Here is a 24,598-nt window from a genome sequence, read left to right on the forward strand (position 1 = left end):
CAATAACGAATCCTGTGCACGAGCACCAAAATAGGAGCAACGCCGTGTTGCCCCTACGAGATTTCGGTAGTGGGATCACAAAATCCATCGAGACAATCTGGAAAGGTCGTTCGGCTAGTACGTTACCAGTTGAGTATCCACGAAACTGTGGACGGCTTTTACTCGAGCTGCAATCTGGACATGACTTCACATGCTTCTCCACGTCAGCGTACAAGCCGATCCAATAATAATCGGACTTAACGCGATGGAACGTTCTCACCACACCTTGATGTCCTCCTTCCGGCGAGTTGTGACAGTTCTGCAAGACCTCTTGAATCATCGTTGTCGGTACCACAAGCCGCAGCTTGGTCTCCTCTTGCCAACCGTGGTCGTACCGACGATTCAATCCAAGATAGTGAAGCACGCCGTCTTCTGATAACACGAACCGGTCAGCGTATTTTTAGGCATCTCGAGCTTCTTTGTAACTCAGCTCTTGTGCTTGGCACTGAAGCACCTTCTTGATGTTAAATCACTTCTGCTCCTCGTCTTGTGCCACCTGTATCCGTCTGCGTCGTTCCCGCTGTATCGCTACCGGGTCAACATCTTCGCATCGGGAAATGCCGCTGGTACAGTCTTGTGAGGATGGTCTGGCAAATCTTCGCCGAATGAATCTTCGGTGGACGTCTCTCGTCGTTCTTCATGCTGTTCTTGGGCTTTTGAGACATCCTCCGAGTGTTCATCTGCAAACCTGACGCGTTTCTTGGCTTTCGTCTGTCGCCGAGTCATCACTGCCATATTACTATAATCGCACTTTGGTGAGCTGTAATCAACCACGAAATTTTCGACAGTTTTCCACTTTGAAGATTCGCTGCCTGACAGTACATGTACTTGACGCTCTGTTCCACGTGACAAAACATCTACCGAGTCTTCATCCGGTTCGTAGATCATTTCCTGGATGCGATTTAGCGATGCCAACTCCGACTTGCGAGTTTCAGCCAAGATTACCCGACTGACCTTCGAATCCAGCGCTTCAGTGGCTAACGAATCCGCGGCAGCGTTGTATTCTCGTACAACGTGAAGATATTTAACTGATCGAAGCTTGGCCGTGAGTTCCTTATGAGTATTCAGCAGCGCTAGCAAACTTTCCTTCCTGCATGCGATCACCCCTAGTGATTGTTGAATCGCGAGCCTTGAGTCACCAACGATGACTGAATCCTCGGCACCGTGCGCAACAGCAGCCTTGACATCGTTTATCATACCTGTATACTCTGCCTCATTCACCGTGGTAGCCGAGAGGTAAGCGTTTGCAGCAATCACTACCTTCCACTCAGGAAGGCTCCACAGCACCCATGAACAACTCCCGTAGCCACCGTACTTCTCTGTCTTCGCTGATCCGTCAAAAGACATGACGAATCCGCTGTAATTACGGGAAAGCTTGGCGTACAGCAACGCGGGGTCCATTCGAATAGTCGGGGAACCCTTGTGTGGAGGTGCCACCGGCGCGAGCGAGTCTTCCAGGTCGACGAAGCTCGTGATGCTTGACTGGAGGAGCTGTGCGAAGGCGACATCCTTCTCCTTCACGCGCTGCAACTTCAGGTGCCACTGCGATAGCAGCACTGCGAACTGGACCGCGCGTCCGAAGAGAGACTTCGACTTATGCACCCACTCTAACGTCGAGAATCGTGTATAGACATGTAGCGTCTTTCCTGCCAGCTGGACGTAACAGATCTTCAACAGCAGAAGTAACGCCAAAACTTCCTTCTCAGCAGGATGGTAGTTCATCTCGGCTTCCTTAAGCACCCGACCGAGGAACCGTACGGGGTGTAACTTGCCTTCATGTTCCTGCATTAGCGTAGTGCTCAACGCCCATTCATTCGCAAAGAGCATGACGTGAACTGCTTTCGACCGATCGAAGTGCCTGAGGATGGGTGAATGTGAAACACTCGTCTTCAATTTTCGAAGGAACGACGTGCCACAGAAAGGCCGCCTTCAACGGTAAAGTCTTCATCCTTGAGCTGGTACAGCGCTGCACCGTAGACCGCGAAGTCTTGAATGAAGCGACTGTAGTAATTAACCGCTCCAAGAAACGACTGCATGCCCTTCTTACTCGTTGGAAACGAAAGCTCGGTGATGGCCGCAAGCTTCTTGGGGTCAGCTCTGATACCTTCTGGCGAAATTTCATGCGACAGAAAGTCCACCTTGGGATCGCAGAAGATGCTCTTGGTGAAGCTAATGCTGATCCGACACTGTGCAAATCTTGCCAGCAATCGGTCCAGCGTCGCCAGGCAGCTGTCGAAATCCTCGCCACCGAAGCAAATGTCATCCACAAACGACCGTCGACCAAATACAGGTACCAGCGATGATTCGTCTGGTTCCCCGTTCGTAAACATGTCAGCGACGGGGCTGTTGACGAGTTGTAGTACAGGGTCGGTCTCTACCGATGCTTCGCGGTCTGCCGCGAACTTCGTTTGAAACGAACCCTCGGCGCTTGACCCACGACGTTCCTTGGCCTGTTCTTCAGCTAAACGCATCCTCTTCGAGTATTCAAACCAACCTCCTTTAGGTTGAACGAGCCCCCAGAGTGCGTTGTCAATCATACGCTGGTCGATCATCGGCGCGTTCTTTAACCCAAAGGGCATGCGTAACCACTCGAAATGTCCGAGTGCGCAGACGAACGCCGACACTTTACGCGCTCGCAAGGTCATCATGACCGCCCAGAAGCCGCTTGCTGCATCCAGCGAGCAGAACCATAGGTAGTGCTCGAGGTCTGTTAACAGGTCGTCGACTAGCGGCATTGCATACTCCATGATCGCATTCACCATCTTGTAATCAATGCAGAGCCGGATGTCCAGCCCGTTCTTTTTCATCACAATCACGATCGGCGATGCCCATGGACTGTCTGAAAAGACGATCAGTCCTGCACGCAATAACGCGCGCAGCAGCTCGTACAGCTTGCCGAGAAATCGTAGCGGCACGCGCCGGGCACGCTGTTTAATTGGGGCGTGCCCCTGTGTGTCGATATCACATACCGCACCGTATGCTGGCGGCAGCAGTGCGTTACCACTAGCAATCAGGATGTGCTCGTGGTTCTTTAGCGTCGCGACCAGACGTTCTCGGCGTTCAGTCGACAGCTCAGGATCAGCAACATTAGGCGCAGTGTAGTCGATTGTCGTGTTGATCTCTTCGGTCAGATCCGGCAGGAATGCCAGCTCCTTCGCGTAGTCGTCCAAGCCAATGTTGTTAGCTGGGTGTTCGTAGAAATCATTTCTCGTATCCTCCATTGCTTCATTTCCTTCGGTCGTTAACACTCGTGCAACCGAGATGTATGTTCCGTCCAACGCTGCTACGGATTCTTCCCTTGACTCAACATTGACATCCGCTTTGATTTCAACAGTCGGTACTTGGTCCATCTCTTTCCCATCCTGGTTTCCCATCTCTGGGCCATCTGCCGAGTCGTTGTTCGCAATATTGAATGCGCGGGCCGCCGACATATTGGGTTGCTGACTTTTGTTCAGCTCCTCGTTCTGCCGCTGTCTCGACAGCTCGGCATTCGCACCAATCTTGCAATGAACACTCGGTGCCGTACTCAACAGCTTCTGCGCGATGCCTGCATCCTCTGGATCAACCACCGATGTCTCGTTCGCAGATTTGGTGACACACAAGGCCGGGACAGCTTCGTCAAAACGGGTGACTCCATTTAATCCAGTGCTGTTGCTTGTCGCTTCCGTGGTCACCCCTGACTGGACACTAACACTCATTGGCGTATGTACCGCGTTTACCGGCCTCAGTAGTTCGTTTGTACGCACTACCGAGGCTTCGTTCACGTTATTGCTTCCGCCATGGGTGGTCGTGTACGTGTCCAAAGGTTCTGCGGAAGGCTGACCGTCGGCCGAATCCCCGGCTGTCACCCCAGGCTTCTACTCGTTCACGTTCTTCCAGGATCAGTGCCCAGCGCTCTGCACATGTCAGACGATCACTAGAATCCACTAGCGAGTCTTCTAGAGGTCGTGCTAGCACCCCACTGGGTTCTGGATAGTTCGGTCGATCAGCTGCCGAAGGCTGAGTTGCAAGCCATTGTTCGTAGATTTCGCATTCACGCTGAAAGAGCTCGCGGTCTCTACAACCTTCGCAGGCCAACACTTGCCAGTCTTGGTACTTCTTGGACTCCAGACGCACATAGCCGTCACCTCGTGGCAAATCCCCATCTGGATTCCACATCGCGATCGAGTCGTGTGCTGGTAGGTACACAGTTCGATCAGACACGTTGGTCAATCGAATGCTCTGAGGCCGTCCACGTCGAAACCTCGTCACTGACGGGATTAATTTGCTCGTTCGACGAGCCCACAGTACGTGTTCTTCCAGCCCGACTTGACGCTTCGCTAGTCGATATTCTCGCCACTCGTGCGCTTGAATGTCCAAACGCTCGGGTGGCCCGGCGTTAACATGGGAGCCGTATTCTTCGCTGTCGATCATGTTCTTGGTCTTGATCAGTGGGATTTGAACTTCGTGCGGTAATTGCACCGCGCCGTGAAACAGGTCCATCCGGATCCCAGCTGGGATCATAAAGTCGGTCCCGAGTACCACGTCGACGCCTGCACTATGCGCCATTACCCACATCTCGAACTCGTACACCATCTCCCATCCAAGCGTAATCTTGACGCACGCTCGTCGCGTCGTAGACACCTTGCCTTCGTTGATTCCTTGAATGTCAATGCGGCGTCCGTGATCAGGTACATCTCGGAGTCGCAACTTCTTGGCAAAGGCGTCAGTGATCACACTAACGTTCGCTCCTGTGTCGAGGAGGATCCTCGTTCGCTGGTCGTTCACAGCGCCTTGCACCAGAGCTCTCATTCTGATCCGTCGGTCGAATTTCTTGGCCGACCACCACCCCTGTCTCTCGCCAGGGTTCAACTTCATCATCTTGGAGTGACCCTTGGGCTCGTCTCGCGCTGCACTCGACACCAAGCCGAACGAACCCTCGCTGGTGCCCTCATCAGCATCAGCACACTCCACTCTCTCTCCAACACCTCCACCGAGGATTCTACTCCTCTCCTTTTAATTTTTCGTCGCACTCACACTTGTTACGTATTTATCAGGCCATTCACTCTGCCCCATGAAAGCAAAGATACACTCTGCTTCCATTGAAGGCTCGGTTAACTGTGGCAGCCCGATAGGGACCAACCCAGTTGTAGTTGGCGGGCTGCCTAGTTTAAATGACGTTCTTGAACGACGGCCTTGAGCTCTGGCGGGAGTTCCTCCTTCGTGCCTTTGGTGCGCACAAATTTGGCAAGGTCTTGGAAGTTGCGGAAAAGTTCGCATTGTCCAGCATCGTGGAGTTGTTTGCAGAACTTGCATCGCTTGTTACAGTAGTGGGCGGAGTGACTCATGCCACCGCACACCGCGCATGGTCCGTACTGTGGGCGTCGGTTGTCGCGGTTGAAGTCACGTCGACCGCGTTGGTCCTGATTGAACCCACGGTCACCACTTCGGCGATCTTGATTGAAGCCATTCTCGCGATCGGGCGTGTTTCCACGCGGTTGACGGTTGTCTGAACGTGCGTAGGTGCCTTCAGCAGCTGCACGGCGCTCATTTTCGTTAGCAGCGGCGAGGTATCGGTCGTTTTCATCCAATGAGAAATCACCATCCGTATTATCGGGCTGAAAGTCGTTGTACTCGTCTTGGACATCGTTGTAAACGTTCGAATCTTCGTTTGAATACTTGGTGCCTCCCTGAGCAGCTTCACGACCTTCTAATTCAGCTAGTAGGTCATCCACCGTGGCTTCAATGAGCGTCACTCTTGGTTTGTTTCGGTTGTCATCGCGGCGACGGTCATCACGCCGGTTGTTGCGGGCGTATCCATCGTCGCGTCGCGTATCACGACTCTTGGAGTATCGGTACTCACTGTCACGCTTGGTCATTCTCTCCTTGCCCTTGAGAACATCTTCGATGATCTCTTCGAGCTCGTGAATGTCGGCGACTCGAGCGTGGTAGAGACTCTCAGCTAGCTTGTCATCGTCGCATGTTGCCAGGAACTGCTGTACGTGTTCTTTCGCGTCGCGACCACTCTTCTCAAAGTGTAGACGGGCGGTCCGAGCGTAGCCATTCAGCCTGTTTATGTAGTCGCACAGATGTTCATTTCGTTCCCGCTTGGCGGAGTAGTAACGCGACAGTGCCGTCTGAGTGAACTGCGAGCAGTAGTAGCGGATGAACGCATCGCTCAACAGCTTCCACTTGCGCTTCGTCTTCTTCGGAAGTTGACGGAACCAATGAATGGCTCCGTCCCGGAGACTTAGCTCAAATGGAATGCACCATTTGTCGGCATCTGTGTGGGTTCCAGTCATTTCATAGACGAACCCACGGAGCCACTGCATACAGTTCTCGCTCTTGTTGCGAGAGCCTGAGAACGGCGTGATGCGATCCAGTGGTCGGTGCGAAGCCATTTCAATCCTCGGTGTTGGGTCCACGTCGTTCAGCGTCGCTAGCTCATTCATCTGACGCATCAACTCGAGTTGAGGATCTTCCTCGTCGAATGTACGCACAAAAGTCAGCATCACTGGACGAACCATCGCTGTCGACTTGACGACGTCCGGCACCACCTTTGGGAGCTCGCGCACCGCCTCGGCGACCGAACGAACCCTCGTTATGTGCGTAAATACGTTGCATACGGCTCTCCGAACGTGGCGTAACCATGTGCGAGTCTTGAAAGTACGGTGAAGCTTCAGTAGTGCCAAAGGCACCACGCTCAGCTCCACGCTTGGTCGGAGGAGTACGAACGAGTCGTTGGGGTGTCGGCGGTAGTGGAATCGTGGACGGATCTTCTTCTTGAATCATCGGTCGACTCACAGGCTGTTTTCCGGCGTTAATGCCAACAGCGCCAAACGCCTTCCGAAGCTTCTTCTTCCATATCTGGAGAGCAGCTCCGGCTTCATGTGGACTCCAATCTTGGAGCGACATCGTCGATGGGTACGTCTCGTTCTCGAACCCCAGCGACAACAGTAGCGAAATTGAATCCTCGGCAACTTGGCTAGTCGAAACCGAGTTGACTGGGTATTGAAGTTCCTGCGCAAGCGCAGGCCAGTCGGCTTTTTTCTTGGGGATGGGCTTGAACAGCTGCATCCACTCATCATTCTGCATCAGCGCTTGTACGCGGTCGAAAACGCGCTTGGCGGCTGGTGTATCACCGTTGATAGGTGGGCGAGGTGCCTTCAGCAGTGCTGAAGGCTTTGCACTCGCCACCGAAGGTTTAGAACCCTCGGTCCCATCGTCATAATCATCATAGGCCGGTTCCGGTCCCGCAACATCATCGAGCACGTTGGCGAGGTTCCTCGAAAGGGACCTGGTCGCCCCGCTCAGCCCCGATGATAGCGTGGCCGTCTCCGGCGTCGCTGCGCCTGGCTCTGGAGCCGGCGTCTTGTCTTCGTAATCTTCATAATCGTGGGCGTCAAGACCGATGTCCGCTTCGTCGCCGAAGCTCACTGAAAGCTCGGTGGCGGCTGCAAAGCGCGCAGCCGGGCTTGAACTCTCGTTGCGAGCCCCGCCAGACTTGGCAGGCGTAACTGGTACCGTCGGTTGTCCTTTCGCCATGTTTCTTGTCTTTTTCTTGTTCTTCTTCTCTTGGTTGCTCGTAAACTGGAAGGCTATACAAACAGTTCACAATGGTCACAATCTGCTCCCGGGTCGCGGCACCAGTTGTGGTGTTGGAAATCCCACGTGAACTCTAGCTACAAATGTAGTTAGGATGTTCCCACAACAATACGTCTACTAGGATAGTAAACGATCGTTCCGGCGGACCTGAAGACCCCAGTTCTGCCCTTGCACCGGGACAAACTGGACCTTGTAAACTACTTATATAGGCCAACTAGTAAAAATAAGAACACGCTACTATCACGAGCAAAGCTAGCAGGTGTTTTGAATCCTCGTGGTCCCAACAGCGGAAGGGTACCAGGCACGGGTAAGCCTTTTACGAGATCACCGAGTGTTCAACACTCGGCTGGAAGAAATAAAAGGGAGGCAATTAAAGCACTCCCAGTCGTGCAAATAGGCAACAATAAGCCGTCACGTAAAACCTCCCGATAGTAATCGGCCAAAATACACAGTCTCTTGGCCTTGCCGGATGAACCCTCGCTACAGAGCTTCGAGTTCACCGACAGGCATAACACACTCAAACAAGCTTGACCAGACGCTTACCTTGAAGCCGGACGTCGCTCTGTGTGCTTGAGTGGAAATTCTGTTCTGTATTTAAGCTTACCCTTTCGGGTCTATTCCTAATAAGAAGTCCTAATCAAGTATACAAATATCAAGTGAACAATGATCCGTTATGGATCTTCTTGCATGCCAAGCGTCGTCTGCACCATCGCATGAGCATCTTTAACGGTCCGCGCCCTGTCCCAGACGGTGAACGTGCCTTCCAAGGGTCGCTGAGTCTTCCGCGAGCTCATCCCAACCGCCACTGAGGGTTCGTACCGTAGATGGTCCGCTGAATGCGAATCCGGCCAGTCCATTATTAATAATAAGGACAGCCTGGATTCAGTGACATATGCCCGTATCCAATGCTCGTTGAATGTTAGGAGGTGACGCCGTCGAGTCCCTTGCACCTTGGCGTCTCCGTACATCACCTGACCGAGGGTTCGTCGCTTGAACAACTTGGGCGGTGTCACGTCTTTGTCGACGGGTGATAATCCGCAACTACGGAGAAATCACTACACCACAATAGATGCCCCCGCTCGTCCGACGCTTGTTGAAAATTTAAAAGTGACAGTGACCTATCCCAGTACTGCCGGTAGATAAAAACTGCTAAACCCGGTTAGTACTGAGCATTACCGATATCCCTTAAGTACGAAAGCTGAAGGATAATTATTAATACCTAAGTACTTTTCTTAAGTAAAGGACAATTATTGTAAAAAAAAATGATTGACAATCGTACTTAAAGGATTCCTTGGCGCGCGCGGCAAAAACATGTCAGTCGGCAACTTTCATCTTGGCCACCATGTTCTACTCGCAGATCATCCTGGCGAAGAAGGGCCCTCTGGGCAAGATTTGGCTGGCTGCTCACTGGGACAAGAAGCTCAACAAGCAGCAGATATTCACCGCCGACATCCACAGCTCTGTGCAGAGCATCCTGAACCCACAGGTGCCGCTCGCTCTGCGCGTTTCGGGCCATTTGTTGCTTGGCGTCGTGCGCATCTACTCGCGCAAAGTGAAATACCTGTACACGGACTGCAGTGAGGCGCTGGTCAAGATCAAACTGGCCTTTCGCCCCGGCGTCGTGGATCTGCCTGCCAACAACCAGCAGGCGGCGTCTCACTCCATCAACGTGTCGAACTTTGGCGAGTTCGAGGCCGAAGTCACATATTCCATCGAGTGCGTTCAATATTCTAACAAAAAGGTGTTTCATTTTTTCTTAGCTGCTGATATGACTAACCCCCTGATAACTATTTGTATGTAAGTAGAGCTATTGCAGCGCCGTCGTTGGACGAATGGATCGCTGCATCCAGCCAAACTTTGGCAAGACGCCAGGACATCACTCTAGCTGATCCACTGGACAAAGTTCGAGAGGCAAATGGCTTTGCTGAGCGAGGTACGTTATTCTTATTGGAAGGTGAATATTGTCTTATTGAAAAAATATTATTCCTGTCTAGATGTAATTGCAATGGAGGACTCTTTCGGCGGTGGAGAAGAAGACTGGCAGGCGTTCGACTTGGACGACAACTTTGGCAGCTCTGGACTGGATATCAGCGCTGTCAGTGACGTCGAAATGGCTCGAGAGGCTGATGCACCCATGTTGCCCCTGGACGACTCGGGTATTCTCAACGCTGGAGACAAGGACAGAAGCTCAATAATCACAGAAGGAGACCAGCCAGAGTTTGGCTACACTGAGGCGTCGTTCGAGATGCCACTGGAGGTGGACAACCCTATGGACGACCATGTGGATGTTAGTGGTGGTGCTCTGGATGTCAGTGCAGATCTTAATGTCAGTATTAACGGCTCGACACGTGCGTCGCTGGATGCAGCACTGGGGAGTGTGGAGATGGAGCCGAACAGACCCAAGAAGAAGAGGAAGATCGCTCGTGACACCGTCACGGAGTTGACCTCTGCGTCCTTGAAACGAGGAATGGAAGACACGTCCAGTATCACCCGACGAGGCATCACGTACCAGACACGTGCAAAGACGAGTGAATTCGACTTGCAGACGGGAGCTGACATGTTTTCTCGACCTTGTATGGCCACCATGTCGGAAGAACTTCTCAAGATGTTCAAGGTCACGATGAAGAAGAGGAAATTCCCATTCAGTGTCAAGGCACAAGACGAGGACGTTGAACTTACTCGACGTATGAGCTCGAACTCGCGCTTGAGCACCAACTCGGTACGTTATTACTACGTGCCTTTAGCTATGGTAGGGACGGCAATGCCTTACACATACTTTGCTGCATTTAGACTGGTCTGGACGTGACGAATGGGTCGTGTGACGCCTCGATGCTGCACGATATCGAGGATGAAAACCACTTTGAGTTTGCCGACATGGGTCTTCCCGAACTGTACGTGTAAAATCGGTAATTATTCCCTATTTAGTGTGGTACACACTAACTGAATACTGTGGGTTTAATGACGTTAGTGAGCGCGTGGACGAGACGTTCCCGAACTACGACGTGGGAGCCCCATTCGAGCCTGAGCAGGACCTGGAAGATCTGAACGTGGACATCGAGTTAGGCGCCGTGAATGACATTCGAAGCGAAGCCAACGGCGGGACTCAAGGCGACCGCGTTGAGGCGTCGACGGCGCAGCACAAGTGGCACCCGCACACTGTGAAAGTGATGAAAGTGTTGCGCAAGGCGCTGGACGACAAGGACGAAGTGACGTACAAGCAACTGACCAAGAAGACGCAAGACCGACGAACAGCAGCCGCGCTGTTCTTCGAGCTACTGCAACTCAAGACGCTCGACTACGTGGACGTGGAGCAGCCTGCGCCGTACGCGGACATCAAGATCTCCAAGGCAGCGCGTTTTGCGGAGCACATCCCGGCGGTGGATCGCGTATCCACCTGAGAACATTTTTGCGTGAAGGCATAAAATTAGGAATCGGACGTTTTTTGTGCTATTTTTTGCAGTTTTTTATTTTCGCACGGGTGTTTTGCAACTATTTTTGCAGTTGCAAGTTCCCATGGTCAGTTGTGTTGAAGTGATTTTTCACATTGAAAATTGCCTTGAGTCAAAAGATGCACAGCTTGCCCGAGTTTCGCTCGCTGAAGGCCAAGATCCGCGTGTTGTGTAAGCAGCGCCGCATCCGGCTGGAAGAGTTCATGAAGACATTCGACACTCATCGCGTTAAAAAGATCCGGACGGAGCAATTTAAACGCGCTCTTGACGTCAGTGGACTCCATTTGTCGACTACGGAGATGAACCTACTGCTGGCCAAGTACCGCATCGCTGAAGACCCGTCTTTCGTGGACTATGGACGCTTCTGCGACTTAATGGACAAGGTGTTTACCGTCAAAGGACTCGAAGCCAAGCGCACGTGGCAGGTCGGTGTTTCAACCGACTTTGAGCCACTCAAGACGTTCGCTTTCGAGACATTAACACCCGCTGAAGACAAGACACTGGCCGTCGTCAAGCAGAAACTCTTAGCTGCTGTGATGCACAAAGGTATCGTGTTAAAGGACGTCTTCCACGACTTCGATCGAAGCAACGCTGGCAAAGTGACTCGACCGCAGTTCGTTCGAGATATCTCGGACATCGTCGTGCTCTCTTCCGACGAGATGGATGTGCTCTTAAAGGCGTATGGAGACAAACTGGACGTGCATTACCGCGCTCTGCACTTCGACATTTGCCCAGGTGCGTCTGGCGCTGGCACCAAAGCAGCGCAGCCGCGATCACCCGAGAGACGCCACTTGGCGACGCCGTCAGGAACACATCACTCGGATGCAGTCCAGCAACTCGAGGCCGAGTTGTCGGAGCTCGCCATGAGAGATCGAATTCGTTTAAAAAACTTTTTCACGGACTTCGATCAGCTGCGTACAAGCAAGTGCACGGAGGCGCAATTCCGACGTTGTGTGAAATTGTGCTTCCCAATTGTAAGTGACAGCGACTTGACGTTGCTAGTGCAAAAGTACGGGACCTTGCAGTCAACCAAAGTGGATTATATTCGTTTTTGCAGTTCTGTTGATGGCAGAGGAATTCAAGATAACAATTACGAGGAAATTCTTGAGACAATCACGAAAAACACAACACACACGAGTATCGACAAATGTTCGCGTGTAATGCGAGGCTCTTTGACTGATAACGATGCCACAGTTCATCAGGGAATGATGCAACGTCTTCACAACTTTTGCTCCACCCGACGAATGTTACTTAAGCCAACTTTCCAAGACTTTGATAAAGGTAGACGCGAACATATCACAGTGGACCAGTTCTTCCGTGTCATGGCCATGTTTAAGCTCAAGTTGAAGGGAGAGAGCGAAAAGAAAGCGTTGTTGCGACGATACGCGAGTTCTCATGGCGAACGGTTCGTTAACTACGTCACTTTTTGCTACGATCTTGAGAACTGGGGCAATGACAACCAACACTCGAATAATCGTCCGTCCTCCCGAGGTGTTGTGTCCGAGATCATAGCACCTTCTAAGCTCCGTACAGACACTTTTGAAGACACTGCGGCGGAGACGCACGTGCGCTCAATTCCGATGTTAATTCGCTACATCAAGCAGACAATCAAGCGCGATCGTATTCGTCTTGAAGAGTATTACCGAGACTTTGACAAACTACGTCATGGGAAGATCACTGCGGCACAATTCTATGCAGGATTAGATGCTGCAGGTTTTCTCTTGTCTCGTGAAGAGATGACACTGCTAGGAGAGGAATATGCATGCAAAGAGGTCGATAGTATGGGGAAACACTGGATCGCGTGGAAGACTTTCGTGGATGACGTGGAGAGTGTGTTTACTGTCAAGGGATTGGAGAAAAATCCGCATCATGATCTGAAAACGTTGCAGACTCGTGAAGGCCAATTTGGCGGCGTTGTTATTGACAAAGATCTTACGCCAGCAGAAGAGGAAGAGATGAAGCAGATTATGCTCACTATGAAGCGCGCGATCGACCGCCAGCGCATGGAGATCAAGCCGACATTTGAGGACTTTGACCGCTCCAAGCAAGGTTTCATCTCTGCTACGAAATTTGAGCGTGTATTGTCAATGTTAACTTTGTTGCCAGCCAAAGCGTCAGATTTGCGACTTTTGCTTATAAAATTTCGAGAGCAAGCGGCAATTGGCACGAGTGCAACTCTGAGCTCCATTTGCGATGTCAATTATCGAGCTTTCCTCCTTGCGCTTCAGATCCTCGGAGCGTACACGAAAAATGGCGATAGTGAAGCCATCAAGAATTTGGTGTTGCCTGGCAGTGTTGCATTCCGACAGGAACAGTATCAGAATGGCATCATGAATGATCACTTCAAGCGCAAAGCTCGTGACCATCATTCTGGTACTGCCAATTTACCGCAACTATTGGCGGAGTTGCGTCGTCAGTTGAGCGTCAAGCGTATTCGCTTGAAAGAATTTATTGTTGAAGGCGATAAACTGCGATCCGGAGAGATCACAGTGGCAAAGTTCCACACGGCACTCAACCGCAGTGGCTGCGTACTTGACGCAGACGACATTCAGACGTTGAGTTCGCACTTCCGTTCGACTAAAAATCCGGACAAGATCGACTGGAGAAGCTTCTTGGGGGCTCTGGACTTTTCCCACGGCATGAACTCGTGGCAGCAAAGTGGCGGGACCGACTCTATCAACCGCATCCTTGAGAAACTGCGCAATGAAGTGAACCACCGTCGTCTACACATGAAACCTTACTTCCAGGACTACGACCACAACAATGTTACACATGTGACAAAGTTCCAATTCGCTGCGGTGTTGGACATGATGCAAGTGTCCCTGAAGCCTGCAGAGGTTCAAGCACTCACGCACCAGTTTGCACACCGCGACGGTCGCAAGCTCACCAACGACGTCAACTACCTTGCCTTCATCCAAGCCGTCGACTCAGATTACTCCTAAGAAATGTGTTGCTTCAAACATACATTCTTTATTCAATGATCAACACTCACATTAAAAAGACAAAAAGCATTATTAACAAGCGCGCCTGTCGGAAGGGCGTATTTCTAAGTCCTCTCGGCCTCATAAAAGCAAAAAGTTTCTAATCTCTCGTCACTCCTTTGGTTTGACTCGGCCGAGTACACGCCGTTGCGACATTCAAGGTGCAGCACGACTCGTCTTCGATCTTGTGTTTTTATCTCCTGTGGATGAGCGACATGAACTCGCTTCTGGTGCGTGGGTCGCTCTTGAACACGCCAAGTACGGAGCTCGTGACGGTACTGGCTCCGCTTTTCTCCACGCCACGCATGACCATACACATGTGTGTGGCCTCAATGACGACAGCCACGCCCTTGGGCTCAATGACGCCCATAATGGCATTCGCGATCTGCTTTGTCAGACGCTCCTGCACCTGCAGACGACGCGAGAAGACCTCGCTGACTCTCGCCAGCTTACTGAGGCCCAGTACTTTGCCATTAGGGATGTATCCGATGTGCACTTTACCCGTGAACGGCACCATGTGGTGCTCGCACATGGAGTACAGGTCAATATCTCGTACAATGACCATTTCGTCGTGGTCTTCCTCGAATACAGCCTCGTTCAAGACATCACTGAGGCTCTGGCCATAGCCCTTGGTGTTGTACAATAATGCCTTGGCCATACGCATAGGCGTCTTGACAAGACCCTCGCGCTGTGGATCTTCTCCGATGCATTCGAGCAATGTGGTAACGGCTGCAGCCATCTTCTCGAGCTTTTCCTTGTCCTCAACGTAGTCGTTGGGAGAACGCGAAGGAAGCGTCATGGAGAGCTGCTCTAGTCGCTCTTCCTTAGTGTTCTGCATTCCTTGGGATTTCGCAGCGCTGGCTTGCACTAGGAACGAGTCGGTGGGGTGCAGGCCGTGCTCGGCAGTGCTGAGAGTGGTTGTGATGGGGGCCATGGGCACTGGCCAGGAGCTCTTCGGGTACTGAGTCACTTTTTGCGAATGACCGGCGGGCAGACGAGCTGCGGTGATTGGGAATGGCGCTGGGCGGTATGTGATTGGGAGATACTCGAATCCTAACAAGCCATGTGATTTGAGGATATTTGTTTCGACCAGTCAATGGCATTGTTTTTCATTCCGCTGTTAAACAAGAATTGATGCGACGCCAAGGTGGCCGCGTCGATGCAGGGAGGAAGCGTGTTGGCGAGCACCATGACGGCAGCTTCGGCGTGTACATGTCGCACAAGGTCCAGAAGCTCCGCAACCAGAACGAGAGCTTCACTGCGGCGGCGTCACCTGATCGCGCACCTAGTGGCAGTAAATCTGGCATCTTCCAGGGCATTCATGTATACGTAGACGGGTATACAAAGCCCAGCAAGGAGGAAATCCGGCAGCTTATGTTGCTGCATGGCGGCGGGTTCGAACATTACGACACAGGTCGAGTGACGCACCTTGTCGCAACTCATCTCCCGGCGTCTAAACTACTGCAACTTCAGTAAGTTGAAGCTGACTTCAATGAGCAAAAGCAACTTTACTCATTGCTGTGACTACAGGAAGGCAAGGAAGCCGCTGCCAGTCGTACATCCAGACTGGATCGTACAGAGCATCGAGCAGAACAAACTCCTACCCATACAGTCGTTCCTGTATGCAGGCTTCACTGATCCCACACAAAACAGCATCTTCAGTTTATCCGGATCGGCAACTCAAGCTGAAGACAAAGCAAGCTCTGACGCTGTCGTTGACGCGTTTAAACACTTGGAAGAAGATGATGAAGAAGACGAGTTCGATGTGCAGGAAGACCCTCCAGCGTTTCCACCGCCAAGTAAGAATTGCTCCACTACGTCGCTTAAGTTGCGCACCAATTCCACCAAAGATGGCCCCGATTTCGTCCGCCACTTCTTCGCCAAGTCTCGACTTCACCACATCGGCACGTGGAGAGCAACATTCCAACAGAAAGCAGCCGAGTTCCAAGCCCAATACAAAGGAGGCCCCGTAACTAGAGCCTCAGCGACGTCTAGTGATCGCGTAATCCTTCACGTAGATATGGACTGCTTCTTCGTTGCTGTGGCTGTGCGAGACAAGCCAGAGTTACAGGACGTTCCCGTTGCTGTTGCGCACTCGAGCAACGCTGGGTCGTCCGAGATCTCGTCGTGCAATTATTCAGCGCGAGCCAAAGGAGTGGGTGCAGGCATGTTCATGCAGACGGCGAAAGAGCTCTGTCCCGAATTAATTGTCCTCCCGTACCAGTTTGACGATATCCAACGTGTATCGTTCCAGATTTATGATATTTTCTTCTCCCACACTCCGTATGTACAAGCAGTGAGTTGTGACGAAGCGTTCCTTGAGTTCGAGAAAGGAACGAAGGGTATGGAGAAGGCAAATGCCATAAGACAAGAGATTTTCGAGCAGACCGGATGCCCTGCAAGTGTTGGAGTGTCGTTTAATATTCTACTAGCAAAATTGTCTTCTAAAAAGGCCAAACCTGATGGAGTTTACGCAATCAGTGACCCGAGTCAAGCGAAAGAGTTCATGCTGCAACTTAAGGTCCGGGACTTACCAGGAGCTGGACACATGACAGCTGCAAAGCTCGAAGCGTTGGGAGTTGAAGATGCTCGCCAACTAGTCTCCATGACGAGAACTGAACTGGTGCAATCACTCGGTAAAGCGGCGGGGGAAAGGCTGTTTAATTACGCTCGAGGCGTCGACATGCGTCCGCTGTCGATGGAGTCCAATATGATGCGGAAAAGTGTGTCAGCTGTCGTGAATTTCGGGATTCGATTCGACAAATGGGAAGACGCGACTGTGTTTTTGATGGCGCTAGGCGAGGAACTGAGTCATCGTCTTCGGAATTTAAAGGTACGGACGAAATGTCTGACGTTATTGATCAAGAAACGCGCGGAAGGAGCTCCGATTGAGCCGTCGAAGTTTATGGGTCATGGCGTTTGTGATAATTTCTCAAAAAGTCAAATTTTAGCTCAACCCACAGACGACGAGGTTGTGATTGGTAAAGCGTGTATTGAGCTCCTTCGGCAACTTAATTTCCCAAGTGAAGACCTTCGTGGTGTCGGCGTACAAGCGACAAAGTTAATCTCGGATGCTCCAAGTAAAAAAAAAAGTGGCCAGCTGTTCAAAGCGTGGCTCGAAGACTCTGCACAACAATCAGGGGACACGTCGTCGATGCAAGAACCCGAAGAGTGTGAAGCAAAAACTGAGAATGAACAAAGCACGAGTGACTTTGCAGTGACAAGGTTCTCGCAGATTAACATGGGGGTGCTGGAAGAGTTGCCTGAACAACTTCAGCGAGAGATCTTAGCTTCGTATGGCCGAGGTGTGCCGTCCGCTGCTGCTCAAGCGAATCGACAGCCTTTGCATAAGCGAAAACCTAATGGGAAGGCGCCACTACGACGCAGACAACCGGCTAGAAACATCTTTGACTCCAAGTCGAATAGCCGATTAGCACGTAGTGTCCATACTTCGAGTGGTGGGGATGGGAAGGAGGACGCACTGAATGATATCCGGCTGTCCCAAGTGGACTCGGAAGTGTACCACTCGCTGCCTCTTACGATCCGAAGAGAAGTGGATCGATACGCGAAGAAACGCAGACCTACGTCAACTGCTGCGAGGCCCAGAGCTCCATCGGTTAGTAGTCCCGAGCAAGCAGTGAAGAAGAAATCGACTCCTGTTGTGCTACCAACGATCGAAGATTTGTATGCGAACCTGGTTGAGGGTCTTCAAACGACCGAGCACCCGACTGATAGCCCTCGAGCACAGTCGGCTGCCTTCGACGCAATCTACTCGCGTATCTTGGTCGAGGTGGAGAACCGCGCACTGGATCAGGTCTTGCGGATGCTCCGCTTTGTTCGTCGGAAGTGTTCCGGGACTGCCACCCCAGCGCAATTTGCTGAACAGCTGAAGCGCGGATTCAATCATGTTCTGAACCTTGTGAATCAGGATATACGGCGGTGTTTTAATGGAGTACTGTCCTTGCGACTAGTGGCTCCACTGGGGTTGAATTCAACAGCTAATGTACACCAATCGAACATCAGCACCCACCCAAAATTGGAGATAGGCGATGGCATTCTGACAGTGTAAGTGAACAATTTTGAATGTGACAAGTGTTAGCGCAGATGTTTTAAATGCAGAAAATAGTAGTAGATTCCTTACAAGAGACGCATAAAGCTCATCCAACGGGCGACTCGAGAGTGTCGAATACTTGAAGCCGTTATGCGTTGAAACAGCAACTAGACTCTAGCTGGTAACGCACGCCAACACTCACGCTTAGAGTGCTGGCGTGTATCACCCGTCTCAGGCGCAACTCAACTTAGAGATGCTACAGTTAGCTGAGGTCGTTCAACTCGCACAACTTAATCTGCGCTTCGATCGGCTACTGATCAGCTCCAGCCATCTACGTTGAAGAGAAAAACTTACTCTGAGCAACTTTGAAGTGACCTCGTCACCTGACCAAGATATCGGGCCCTTTCCAATTTCTAGTGTGGTAGGCCCATGGTTCGAGATGGAGACACTCTGCAATTCTTGCCCCGGCTCGCCAGACAGTTACAGGTGGAAGCTTATCCTCGGTGATCGTAAGCTCTGGTGTCTACGCAAGAAGGCGGGCTCAAGGCCTTCTGGTCCCGTTTGTATAACACGTCTACAATCTGGAAATTGGCGAAACCAACCACGAATGCCCCCCCCCCTTAAATGCCAGGATCAAGGTTGGAGATATTTTCGACTGCTTTTCTTCGAGTGATGGCGTTCTGCAAGTCCCAACGTGGAATGCTGCGGTGGAGGACTACCTCGAGAACGATCCTCGAGTGAAGTACCATCTAAGTCGAGTGAGTTCACGTCATTGACAAGAAGGGGGTCGAAACCTTGAATAAGCGCAGTCAGAGCATGTCGTGATGGTAGAAGACGCTAGTATGGACCCAATGAAAACAGGTTAACCATTTAAGACGTGACAGTGCATCTAGTTAGCCCTTCTTACGCATATATTTGTTACTTAACAGCAATGCCATCTTTCTCAACGTTGCTTGCTAGAATCGTGTGGAGCTTATAGAGTGCATCAGACGCTGTCGGTCGTGTTGCAGGATCCAGAGATACACAGGCATTCCCCAGTTCCACAACAGCTTTAACCGCTTCTTTCGAGAACTTGACGTGTAGCTTCCCGGTCGCTACCATTTGCAGAATAGCTGGCTCGGGCATCTGCCGACTCGAATCATTCGGGTCTTTAGCATGCCAGTAGGGTGATAGATGTGTGTCCAGCTCCGACAACACGACGCCAAAGGAAAACATATCTGCTTTGTCGTCGTATCTGTCCCCAATCATCACCTCTGGAGCCATCCACAAGCACGTTCCAACGCCTCCAGTCATCGACTCGTTCACTCGCTCTCGAGACGTACCGAAATCCGTGAGTTTTGCGTCTAGTTTTTCGTTCAACAAGACGTTCTTAGACTTGAGATCTCGATGGATTATCGGAGGATCCAGCGAGTGCATGTACGTTAAGCCATGTGCCAGATGTAGAGCGATCTTGAGTTTATCCCTGTTGAAACCCTTAGGGTGTTTCTGCTCTTCGTAGTCACTTAGCAAGGCCTTCAAGTCGCCTCCAGCCATAAATTCCGATACGACACACATGTTCGTCAACGAGTCCCAAGCTACTCCGATAAACTCGACAATATGAGGATGGTCCATAGCTGCCATCATCTTCACTTCGGCCAATAGGTCGACAGCGTGGGAAATACTACGTCGAGTTTCGGGTAACAGCATCTTGACAGCGACACGTCGACCATTGTAGAGACCCGAATACACGACACCGAAGCCTCCTCGACTGAGTAGTTGGACCACAACGACCTTATCCCGAGGGATACGCGCTGCCAGGACGAAATCGTCTTCCCACGGACGAGTCATTGTCGTCCCTGGAAGTGTCAAGCTGGAACTCGATCCAGGCCCTGAGACGTGATAAGTCGAGTTGAAACTGGAGAGCGCAGGAGCGAAGGAGCGCGTCGTTTGCTCTTGGAAAGTTGAGCACGTGCTACTAGGGAGAAATGTACGACCGCTTAAAGGTTTGGACATGAAGATTGCATCATCTTCTAGCATTGCGACGCTGTCGTTCTCAGTGTTACGTGGTTGTAACATTCGCTTCGTTGATCGCCATTTCCACGTTACGACGCCGATTGCGCCGAGAATCAAGACGACTGCGATGGTAATAGCGACGAATGTTACGCCGGGACGCTTTTGTACACTAGCAGTCGTGCTTTGAGGCTCTACGAATGTTCCTGAAGACGACGTGTTTGTTACTTCAGCGTGCATGGAGTTTGACGTTTGGCTGCTATCTGTAATGTAAAACTTGCTGGCTTGGTAACATTTGTGTGACGCCACCTCAGTCTTGTTTGGTAATGCTACAGACGCAGGTGGGAAGCTGCAATTGGTGGCAGGGAAGAATTGCACGTTGATGGATTCGTTGTCGATTATTGTGGCGATACTTGACGCGTTTTTAGCCAAAGAAACGGAGGAAATCGCGTAGGGAACGCAGTGAGCCAAGTCTTGAAGTGCGTGTGTCCATGCGTACGTCTCGCTACTGCAATTGGGCTGTCGGAACTGGTCGATCACGATGTGTCTTGTACCTGAGAACGCTGCCGTTATATACGTGTGTGTGTCCGTGTCAATGTCCATACAAGTTGTGTTGTAGTAATACATATTGGCGCCGAACTCGATATGGGTACACGGCTGCGGTGAGCAGATTGACGAGGAATTGGTGACCTGCATACTTAATGGCGTCGAGCACGTGTTGCCATGGTAGAACGCTATCGCCTTGGACACGGCTGCAAAGCTCGGGTTAAATAACAGAGAGACCAGCACGAGGGACCGCAGCAGAGTCATGGCCGTTCGAGAATGAACAAGTCGCTTGGATTCTCGCTATTACCTCCGACTCTTAAGTGGTAGAGCCCGACAGACAGAGCTCAGCTCATCCAGTGTCTGACGTCCAGATCGACGAGGACCTGTACGGAATGGTGCAAGACGCGTATAGTGGCATGGACCCACTTTCTCTTTAATGGAGAGGAGATGCTGGGGCAATCAGAGCGCGTCGTTTCCGCCTTCATCTGGAATATTGGATCGCTGTACGTCGTGGCATCGTTGGAGATGCTTCTCAAAGGAGTCGAGCGGGAGCATAGTGACCCGTTGGCCACGTTTCCGGTCGCGGTTGAGCTCCATGCAACGCTCTCTGGCTTCGTCGTACGTGCACGCGACCACTTCACCCTGTTATAACGTATGTTTTAGTGCATGTACGACGGATAACACGAGCACGAGCGTTCGCTTACCTGTTGAGTGAGCTGCTGACGGTGTCGGAAGTCCGTGTGGCTAGTGTAGAAGACGTACTCACGCTGTACGAGCGTCGACGTGTGTTTATCGATATTAGTTTCAGTCTTCTTGTGCTGTTCTCGTCTCTTAGCTCCCACTGCTTCAGCCTTGAAAACGCCGCCATATTGCTCCAGTTTAGCCACTTTTCCACGCTTCTGGAACTGTTCCTGGATGGATACCATCCCTCTAAATGCACGTAAAAGAGCGTCGTGCATTCGCCGTCCAGTCTCGCTCGGCTCCAGCAACATTAGCGCCGACGCCACAGCCTCCAACGTCGACACGCAGCCTTCCATCGGCTCCCTGTAACAGAATAGTTAGTCCAGTTCTGTTCCCAACACAGTATAAACGCTCCTCACCGCCTCAAGTCGCCGTAGATACTCCGTTTAAGCTCGCCAGCGAGACAAACATACTCCAGCTTGGCGCCTCGTATCTCCCAGTCCCTTGCCGCTTTCTCCCAGTGCTTCTTGTTCCTGTGTGCGATCTTCTTGGCCTCTTTCCACGTGCCGTCGATGACGATCAGCAGCACGCGCTGAGTCTCCCTCCCCACTCCTTCGCCCAAAGGCTGCGCATGTTCATCGGGGAATAAAATCATCGCCGTGTCGAACGTGTCATCTCCCCCTTCATCATACAGAAAGGCATCAAGCTGTTCATTCTTCCCTGGACCACAATCGCACGCTTCGTCGACCGTCACGAGCGTCACGTTCTCAATCGTTTGAGCTAAAAGCGGCACCGAGGAGATCGCAGCACGTCGTCGCTTCTCGTGCTGATGCTGCAGTACCACAACGTGCGTCGACTTGGTAGCGAGCGGCTCATTGGGCAGCGACGCGCAGTAGCAGACGCGCAGTGGACGCTTACACCTGTCACAGACGTCTCGACGTGTGTCCTCCATTCAAATTCTGACAATGAAGCGGAAGATGGACACAAAGTGTCCTCAAAGACAAACATGAACGCAACTGATGGACAGACTAAACGATTATTGTATGGTTCAGGAAGAGAAGGACGTTTCCATAGGATTAATTAGGCTCCTGCTTAAGCGGTGGGCTGGAACACCGGGTCCACGAGGGCGGGGGCAGCGGCGGCCGGCACCACGGGGGCCGTGGGCTCCACGTAGGGGCGGTGCACCTCCTCCTTAGGCTCCAGGATGGTCACAACGTCGTCAAGAGCGCGCTTGGGGCCCTGCTTGCCCGTAGGGTCGTGCGGCAGCATGATAGACACCTTGACACCGAGCACACCCTGGCGCATCAGAACGTGACGCACAGCCGTGTCGACGTACTCCTGCGAAGCGTTACCGGTCTTCACCATGTAGCCCTCGTTGAACTTCATGGCCTTGGCACGCTGAGCACGCAGCTTACCGGACACAATGACCTGCACACCCTTGGCGCCGGCCTCCATGACGAAACGCACGACAGAGTAACAAGCGCGACGCACGGCCAGACCGCCAAGAAGACGGTACTTGAGCGACTCGGCCTGGGCCTGCGAGCACAGACCACGGTTGGCCACGCGCTCGGCGTACAGCTCGACGGCTCCGTCCGGGAAGTTGAAACGCTTCTGCACGACGGACGTCAGGGCGCGGATGCGCTGGCCCTTCTCGCCGAGCACCTCCTGGGTGCGCGTGGCACGGATGATGATCTCAGTGCGCATGGGGGTCACGCGCACCTCGACTCCAGAGTAGCCATCGCCGTACAGCTCACGCTGCAGCAGCTCGTTCAGCTCGGCGTAGAACACACCGTCGGCCACGAATTTACGCTTCTTGGAGATGTTGGCAGCCATTCTTGTCGTCTTCTCTTGGAGATTCCTGAGTGAGGTCCAGCAAGGCGACTACAAGCTACGCGCTCGCCAGCCAATGGTTCAGAGAGGGACTTTGTGTGCGCGACATTAGAATAGTGTGGTGGACTCGATAGTGTAGTTAAAAATCTGTCGTGATGGCCTTAAGTACTGTCTGTGTGGCGACGATGGCGTAGCTATACGTCGTCCTAGCGTTACTTCTCAGTTTTCTGTCATGAATGAAGAGGCTAGATGAGGCAGAGATAGCGACTGCTGCTACGAGCGACTTGGGGACCAAGAAGCAGCGTATTGAGCATCTGATCCAGCGAGGGGATCATCTCGCTAATGCGCAGCAAGAACGGCAGCTTAAAACGACTTCAAAGGTGCCTACGAGCTTATCGCACAACTCGTCTTCAACCTGCACCACTTCGGCAGTTTTTCCTGCGCGACGCTCGTCCTGGACGCCGCAGGAGGACGATAAGCTCAGGAAACTGGTGCACCAACTTGGCGGTCGTAACTGGAGTGAAATTTCTACGTATTTTCCTTCCCGCGACCGCAAACGATGTCGCGAAAGGTTTGTGAACCACCTGGCGCCGTCGCTAACTCCAGCGTCGAGTATGTGGAGCGCAAAAGACGACGAAAGGCTGCTACAATTGCAGCGAACAATGGGCTCCAAGTGGACAAGAATAGCAACAGAATTCAGTGGGAAGAGCGCAGAGAACGTAAAAAATCGCTGTCTCGTGTTGGCCAGGAAGACAGCGGATAAGAGCTCAAAACACCGGAGAGCACCGCCGCAACGGTGGGCAGCAGCCGAGAAAGATAAACTACAGGCATTAGTGACGATGCACGGAGCGAAGAACTGGCTGTTCATTGCCTCGCAACTGCCTGGACGCACAGACTTGCAGTGTCTTCAGCAATGGTACCGGACACTGGATAGCAAGGTAGTGAAAGGCAAAGGGACGTGGACGCCGAGTGAGGACCAATCGCTGGTCGAGAAAGTGGCAGAGCTGGGGCGGAAGTGGACGGAGGTGAGGAGTCTGTGACGTGATGAGTGGACTGGAAGGCGTACTGACGACGGATCTCTTGCAGGTTGCTGCGTTCTTACCTGGTAGGATGGGAAACCAGTGTCGCGAGCGATACTTGAACCACTTGGACCCGACGATCAACACGGTGATGAGTCTCTACAGTAGTTCACGAAACAGTTGAGCATTTATATTTTTTATTGATGTTGCTACTGGACAGGAGCCATGGTCAGACGCCGAAGAGAAGATCCTAACTGATGCTATTGAAGCGCACTCGACGCAGTGGAGTTTGATTGCGGAGAACTTGCCAGGTCGATGTGAGAATGCCATAAAAAATCATTGGTACTCCCGTGAACGACGTCGCATGCTGGCAGCAGCTTCGAGTAGAACGCCATCGACAAAGGCGGCACATTAAGAGGCCGATGGATC

General features: G+C 52.0%; 8 protein-coding genes across 8 annotated transcripts; 4 read left to right on the top strand and 4 right to left on the bottom strand.

The window, feature by feature from the left end:
• Positions 1–8,948: 8,948 nt before the first annotated feature.
• Positions 8,949–11,073, top strand: PITG_08953 (double-strand-break repair protein rad21; the record flags this gene model as incomplete). The annotated part of the gene is made up of 5 exons (XM_002902947.1): positions 8,949–9,339; positions 9,429–9,556; positions 9,618–10,342; positions 10,414–10,514; positions 10,592–11,073. The coding sequence occupies 5 exons, from the start codon at positions 8,966–8,968 to the stop codon at positions 11,019–11,021; spliced, it is 1,758 nt and encodes a 585-aa protein (XP_002902993.1).
• Positions 11,074–11,191: 118 nt separating this feature from the next.
• On the top strand, positions 11,192–14,014 carry PITG_08954 (uncharacterized protein; the record flags this gene model as incomplete). Its single annotated transcript, XM_002902948.1, has 1 exon — positions 11,192–14,014. One exon carries the CDS (start codon positions 11,192–11,194, stop codon positions 14,012–14,014), a length of 2,823 nt encoding a protein of 940 aa, XP_002902994.1.
• Positions 14,015–14,045: 31 nt separating this feature from the next.
• On the bottom strand, positions 14,046–15,017 carry PITG_08955 (GTP cyclohydrolase I; the record flags this gene model as incomplete). The annotated part of the gene is made up of 1 exon (XM_002902949.1): positions 14,046–15,017. One exon carries the CDS (start codon positions 14,985–14,987, stop codon positions 14,247–14,249), a length of 741 nt encoding a protein of 246 aa, XP_002902995.1.
• A 170-nt stretch (positions 15,018–15,187) lies between these two features.
• On the top strand, positions 15,188–18,122 carry PITG_08956 (DNA repair protein REV1; the record flags this gene model as incomplete). Its single annotated transcript, XM_002902950.1, has 3 exons — positions 15,188–15,525; positions 15,584–15,767; positions 15,813–18,122. 3 exons carry the CDS (start codon positions 15,188–15,190, stop codon positions 18,120–18,122), a joined length of 2,832 nt encoding a protein of 943 aa, XP_002902996.1.
• Positions 18,123–19,022: 900 nt separating this feature from the next.
• On the bottom strand, positions 19,023–20,947 carry PITG_08957 (protein kinase, putative; the record flags this gene model as incomplete). The annotated part of the gene is made up of 1 exon (XM_002902951.1): positions 19,023–20,947. One exon carries the CDS (start codon positions 20,787–20,789, stop codon positions 19,023–19,025), a length of 1,767 nt encoding a protein of 588 aa, XP_002902997.1.
• A 788-nt stretch (positions 20,948–21,735) lies between these two features.
• Positions 21,736–22,272, bottom strand: PITG_08958 (protein kinase; the record flags this gene model as incomplete). Its single annotated transcript, XM_002902952.1, has 1 exon — positions 21,736–22,272. The coding sequence occupies one exon, from the start codon at positions 22,270–22,272 to the stop codon at positions 21,736–21,738; it is 537 nt and encodes a 178-aa protein (XP_002902998.1).
• Positions 22,273–22,337: 65 nt separating this feature from the next.
• On the bottom strand, positions 22,338–23,178 carry PITG_08959 (40S ribosomal protein S3-3; the record flags this gene model as incomplete). Its single annotated transcript, XM_002902953.1, has 1 exon — positions 22,338–23,178. The coding sequence occupies one exon, from the start codon at positions 23,151–23,153 to the stop codon at positions 22,413–22,415; it is 741 nt and encodes a 246-aa protein (XP_002902999.1).
• Positions 23,179–23,386: 208 nt separating this feature from the next.
• Positions 23,387–24,584, top strand: PITG_08960 (myb-like DNA-binding protein, putative; the record flags this gene model as incomplete). The annotated part of the gene is made up of 3 exons (XM_002902954.1): positions 23,387–24,175; positions 24,237–24,317; positions 24,390–24,584. The coding sequence occupies 3 exons, from the start codon at positions 23,387–23,389 to the stop codon at positions 24,582–24,584; spliced, it is 1,065 nt and encodes a 354-aa protein (XP_002903000.1).
• Between the last annotated feature and the right edge of the window lie 14 nt (positions 24,585–24,598).

Source organism: Phytophthora infestans, genomic scaffold, assembly GCF_000142945.1.
Source record: "Phytophthora infestans T30-4 supercont1.16 genomic scaffold, whole genome shotgun sequence".
NCBI lineage: Eukaryota > Oomycota > Peronosporomycetes > Peronosporales > Peronosporaceae > Phytophthora > Phytophthora infestans.